The sequence below is a fragment of the Chondrus crispus genome, genomic scaffold, assembly GCF_000350225.1.
Source record: "Chondrus crispus Stackhouse genomic scaffold, scaffold_84, whole genome shotgun sequence".
Taxonomy (NCBI): Eukaryota; Rhodophyta; class Florideophyceae; order Gigartinales; family Gigartinaceae; genus Chondrus; species Chondrus crispus.
Genome location: NW_005178758.1, coordinates 306,027 through 311,621, shown reverse-complemented (window position 1 = coordinate 311,621; position 5,595 = coordinate 306,027). Strand labels below are relative to the sequence as shown.

The 5,595-nt window shown below is 55.2% G+C and overlaps 1 protein-coding gene across 1 annotated transcript; it reads left to right on the top strand.

Moving 5' to 3' along the window:
* Positions 1-50: 50 nt before the first annotated feature.
* CHC_T00009205001 (Adenylyltransferase and sulfurtransferase, MOCS3) lies at positions 51-1,475 on the top strand. The gene has a single exon (XM_005711495.1). The coding sequence runs from the start codon at positions 51-53 to the stop codon at positions 1,473-1,475; it is 1,425 nt and encodes a 474-aa protein (XP_005711552.1).
* The last annotated feature ends 4,120 nt before the right edge of the window (positions 1,476-5,595 follow it).

Below are 5,595 nucleotides of genomic sequence, written 5' to 3'. Positions count from 1 at the left end.
CAGAAATAGCAGGTGTGAGGGTGGAGGAGGAGGAGGAGGAGGAGGAAGAGATGAGGTGCAATGCCTGGCCCAATGCCAGACGGGCCAAGCCGCATCATTGCTATAATCCGGAATATGTCCTCTTCTTTTTGATCCGCACCCCGTCGTCCACTACACCTCCTCCTCTCCCACATCCACCCCTCCCTCCCATATCCACCCCTCCCTCCCATATCCACCCCTTCCCTCCAACCACCCACCCCCCTCCTCGGCCAACTATGTCCACGCCCCTCCCCCCTTCTTCCGTGGAGCGGTACAGCCGCCAGCTCCTCCTCCCGACCTTCGGCGTGCGCGCGCAGACGAAGCTGCAGACCTCGCGTGCGCTAATCGTAGGCTGCGGTGGACTCGGCAGCCCCGCGCTGTTGTACCTCGCGGGCGCAGGCGTGTCCGTATTGGGGTTAGTCGACCGTCCTCACGACGTGGTCGACCGCTCCAACCTGCACCGCCAGATCGCGCACGCGGACGCACGCGTCGGCCAGAGCAAGGTTGCCTCTGCCGCCGCGGCCGCGCGCGCGCTCAACCCGCACGTCGTCATCGAGACGCACGCCGAGTTCGTCGCGCGCAACGCCGTCGAGCTCGTGTCCACGTACCACGTGGTCCTCGACTGCACCGACAACGTCGCTGCACGCTACCTCGTCAGCGACGCGTGCGCGGCCGCGAAGGTCCCGCTCGTGTCCGGCGCGGCCATCGGCATGGAGGGGCAGCTCACCGTGTACTGCGCGGGCGCCGATACACCGTGCTATCGCTGCGTCTTCCCCGCGCCCCCGCCCCCGTCGTGCGTCGGGAGCTGCGATGCCGCAGGCGTGCTCGGGCCCGTCCCCGGCGTCATTGGGACTATGCAGGCGCTCGAGGCGCTTAAGTTGCTGGGCGGTATTGAGAAGACTACCACGTTGAGGCGAAAGCTCTTGCTCTTCGATGCCGCGGATTCCGCGTTCAGGACTGTCAAGTTGAGACCGCGGGCTAGAGAGTGCCCCGCATGTGGGGATGAGCCCTCGATTGAGGTTGCGCGGTTTGCCTACGAAGCCTTCGCCTTGGGGAGGGATGGCAAGGCTCCAGTTGGAGGCGTGACTGTCGAGGCCCCGGCAGCGAATGCAGTGCCTGGTTTGGACGGTTTGCGAATATCTGCGGAGAAGTTTGCAGGGATTCGGAAGGACGCCTCCAAGTATCGCCTCATTGATGTTCGACCGGAAGCTGAGTTTGCTATGTGTCATCTGGAAGAAGCCAAGAGCTACCCGCTGGCCGACTTGCCTTCTTCCGGTGTACTTGTAGAAGGTGATGACGCAGATACTGTCCAGACGATATTTATATGTAGAAGAGGAAACTCGAGCCAGAAGGCTCTAAAGCTAGCAGTGGAGAGAGGTATGCAGAATGCCGTAGATGTCATCGGAGGTCTTCAATCATGGCATCATAAAGTAGACGCCAACTTCCCACTCTACTGACAAGTCGCAAAATCTCCTACTGACAAGTCGCAAAATCTCCTACTTCCAAGAGACAAACCTTTCCCGCACCAAGCTAGCAGCGTGGAGTGTTTCCGGAGCAGCAAAGTATAGTATTGACTCTGGCAGAGGCAAAGTATGTTAAAGAACAGCTTGTACTAAAAAGCAATGCACTACAGGCACTGTTTCACGGGAGCACGTGGCTCCTATAACAGCGCACATGAATACCGGAATGAGGGGTTCCCACGAAGATAAAGAAACTCGTGGGTTATTTGCAAAGCAGATTCTTAGAACCAGTTTCTAGGAAAACGGCTGGGCATGTCGGCATCTCGCCTCTCACGCCCGTCATAGTCCACAACGCTTTACAAGTTGGAAGTAGCTCATCCACCACTATCTCACTGATCAAAAAGGGACTTGCGATAACTTATTCCATCCTTCAAGTCTTGCGCGGTCGCCCTCGCTTGCGCCGTTTTGTCGGCTCCCTGTGCAGTTCCGGATCTATAAAGGGCTCCAGCTTCGAGATAGACGTGCTCTGTTGAGCATCTGATCTGCTCCCATCATCTAGACCTTCAGCTGCAGAGTCTTCTACTCTAGAATCTTGCCTCTCTACCTCGGAATCCGGGGGAATCGACTCTGGTGCTGCGGACAGCCGCTCTGACACACCTATGGTGCCATTCTCATCCGCACTGTTGCTTTCAGCTGCAGATGATTGGCCACCAGTCAGTCGTCTTCTTTTTCTTCGTATAGCCTCGTGGACATCCCCTTCCTCTTCCATGGCTGCTGTCCACTCCCGCTCAGTCAGATTGTCATCATACAAAACTTCTTTTCGCTTCCTTCGTCCTCGACCATGTTCCAGCACATTGATCTCTTCCACGCCCTTCCGTTCCTTCTGAATCTCAGGTTTCAAAACCCAGGATGGTAGCTCAGCTTCATCGATCAAAAGACGCGGCTTTCCTTGTCTTTCCGCAGCAGCCTCAGCATCCATTTCCTCGAAGATGTCAAACTCTTCATCTGAGCGGGCAAGCTGTCTGTTGATTTCGGTCAGCGGCGTTACATCTTGGTCGGTTATGTCGTCCCCCTCTTTCTGACGCAATAAATCTTTGAGCATTTCCTTCCTGTCTTTATCGGAACTCTTATTGTTAAATTGCCCTGCTTGGATGACCTGTGCGTCGATTTGCAGTTTGTGATTTGCTCTCTCCAAAATTTTAACCTCGATACTTCCTGAGCAGATGAGGCGATATACTCTGACCTCTCTGGTTTGTCCAATTCGATGGGCGCGATCTTGCGCCTGCAAATCCATCATTGGATTCCAATCGGAGTCGAAAATAATCACAGTATCTGCCGTCTGCAGGTTCAGTCCGAGACCACCAGCACGCGTAGAGAGCAAAAAGCAAAAATAGTCGGAATTTTCAGCATTGAACAGTTCAAGCATCTGTTGACGATCGTCAGCCTTTGTCGTCCCATCTAACCTCAAGTGTTTCATCCCGATCATGCTAAGGAAATACTCGAGATAGTCCAACGCAGCCGTCATTTGCGAAAACATCAAGACACGATGTCCCGTCCTCATCAGTTTTCGTAGACTGTGCTCTAACAGCTCAAACTTTCCTGATGCCCTCATCAGAAACTCTGGTGGAATTGACATGAGTTCTTCTTCTTGATAGAAGAGAAATGGATGATTGCACACTTTTTTCAATTGCATCACCATATTATTAAATGAGCGGAAACCGCCATGACCCGCACCGGATGCAATTCCCATCTTGTTCCTCATCTGCCTGTAGAGCACCCGTTGCCATACCGACATTTCGCACCTAAACACAATTTCCACTTTATCTGGGAGCTGGGCCTCGACGTCCGTCTTCAACCTGCGAAGCATGAAAGGTCTTAACACTTGGTGCAGACGACTGATGATCAAAAGGTTTTCTTCCTCATTTAACTCAGCAGAGTCCCCAAGTGCAGATGCTTGAAATGGCGCATTGAACCATGTTTCGAACGTATCCGCACTCGAAAATATAGTGGGGAGCAAAAAGTTGAGCAATGCCCATAGTTCGGTCATGTTGTTCTGAAGAGGTGTGCCTGTGAGTAACAGGCGGTTGCGTGACTTGTACTTTGCACCAAGGGTTAATGCCAATTTGCAGTCAGCATTCTTCATTCGATGGCCCTCGTCCATGATGATGTACTTCCAATGAATCTTTCCTAATACGTTTTTATCCTTGACGACAAACTCGTACGTTGTTAGCAAGACGTTGTAGTTGCCAGCACTCATCTGAAAGGCCTGAATATGTTTTCTCGTCGCGGGGTCTCCACGATAAACCACTCTGACGAGGGATGGCGACCAGCGGTCCATTTCTCGCACCCAATTACTCATAACGCTCAGCGGTACAATGACAAGAAACGGGCCATTCAAGCGCTTCACTTCAACCAAGTACGTTATGAGAGATAAGGTTTGGATCGTCTTTCCAAGCCCCATTTCGTCTGCCAAAATGCCATTCAAGTTATTGTTGTACAATGACACCAGCCATTCCAGACCCTCAACCTGGTAGTTTTTCAGCGTTCCGCCGATCAAGAGTCTAGGCTGATAAACTTTTTCTGAGATCGTATGAGTAATAGTATAGTAGTCGTTTCGCCTCTTCTTGAGCTGTTGGAGCTCATCATCTGGTTCTCTTGTGGCGTCTGCTCTTTCCTCTGCATTGGCATTTGCGGCGTCCACACCGGCCTGTCCCCCAGGAGTTGCCACACCGCGCTCTGCGTCCTCCTCGCGAGCTGCCTGCTTCTGACGTTCTACTTGAGCACCGATCTGCACCAAATATTCATCCGTCTGTTTAAGCAGCTGAATAAGACGTTTGTTCTTTGTCGTCTTGAGTAGCTCGAGATATTCGTCTTCGTTGTTGTTTCGAAGTGCTCGCAATCGTTCCATCTGTTCCTTCTTTTTCTTCCGCTCTTCCTCACGTGACTTGTCACGAAAGTACTTGTCCAGATCCTTTAAGAGGCGCTTGTGCAAAGCAGCCCTAGCTGCGGTAGCGCCGCGGAAATTCTGCGCGTGATTCATGAGACTATTCATCATGTGTAAACGTCTCGTCTTCCTCTGCGCCTCTTGCTCCACCCTGTGACTGACATTCCCCCTCGCCCCAAGTATTGCGCCGCCACCATAAGTATGCGGAGTCGCCTTTCGCTTAAATTTTCCTTTCGAATGAAAGGACAAGTCCGAAATGCCCGTACGCCGCAAAACACGTCTCATCGAAGCACGCACCTTCGCCCGTATCGACCGCTGCAGCCGCACAAGCTTGAGTTCCTTCTCCTCTGTTGCGATGCGGCGCTTCACGGGCCCCGGGACGAGCGGCGCCAGCGTCGTGAGCTCGCGTTGTCGCGTCTGAATGCGGGCCGCAACCCGCTTCTCCCGGTCCGCCAACATCGCCTGCAAGGGCGGCATATTCTTCCCCCGCGTCACCACGGCGATCGGGGCGGCCGCCATCCTCCGCCCTACAGACTCCCTGTCCACACGCTCCGCATCACCCGCCACCCCATTCGGCAAGCCGGCCTTCCCGTTCCCCACACCCGCAGACTTTCTTCCTCCAACTACGCCATTCGGCACACGAGCGTCGCCGCACGCCCTGTCCTGCGCCTCTCTCACGCTGTAAATGAAATCTCCTCGCTGCTGCATCATCCTCGGGTCCAGCCTCAGCCCTTCCTCGCGGGTACTCCCCCACTCCTCCATGGCACGCACAGCGCGCTGATGCACATCAGCCATCGCCATTCTATTCAATACCTCATCCTCATGGACGTCCTCCCCCTTCCCGACGACATGCTCCCTCGCCACGGCCTCGCCCTCCCATCGTGGCATCTCGCGCACATCGAACCCCATCTCCAGCGGCACGACCTTCGGCGCACTCGCGCCCTCATCCTCGCCATCCTCCTCCCCCTGCCGTGCGCGCACGACAACCGGTCCCGTTGCGCGCCCCACGCGGACCGGCCTGCCCTTCGCGGCGACGTGCAGCTCCGCGGACACGGGGGCGGCGCGGAGCAGCCTGCGGTACAGGTCGACCTGTGCGCGCGCGCGGAAGACGGTGTGCGCAGCGACGTGCCGCGCGGCGGCCTTCCGCCTCGGCAGCGCGGCGGCAGCGGTGAG

Excerpts from the sequence above, each read along its gene's own strand:
- CHC_T00009205001 (XM_005711495.1), top strand. The coding sequence starts at position 51 with ATGAGGTGCAATGCCTGGCCCAATGCCAGACGGGCCAAGCCGCATCAT.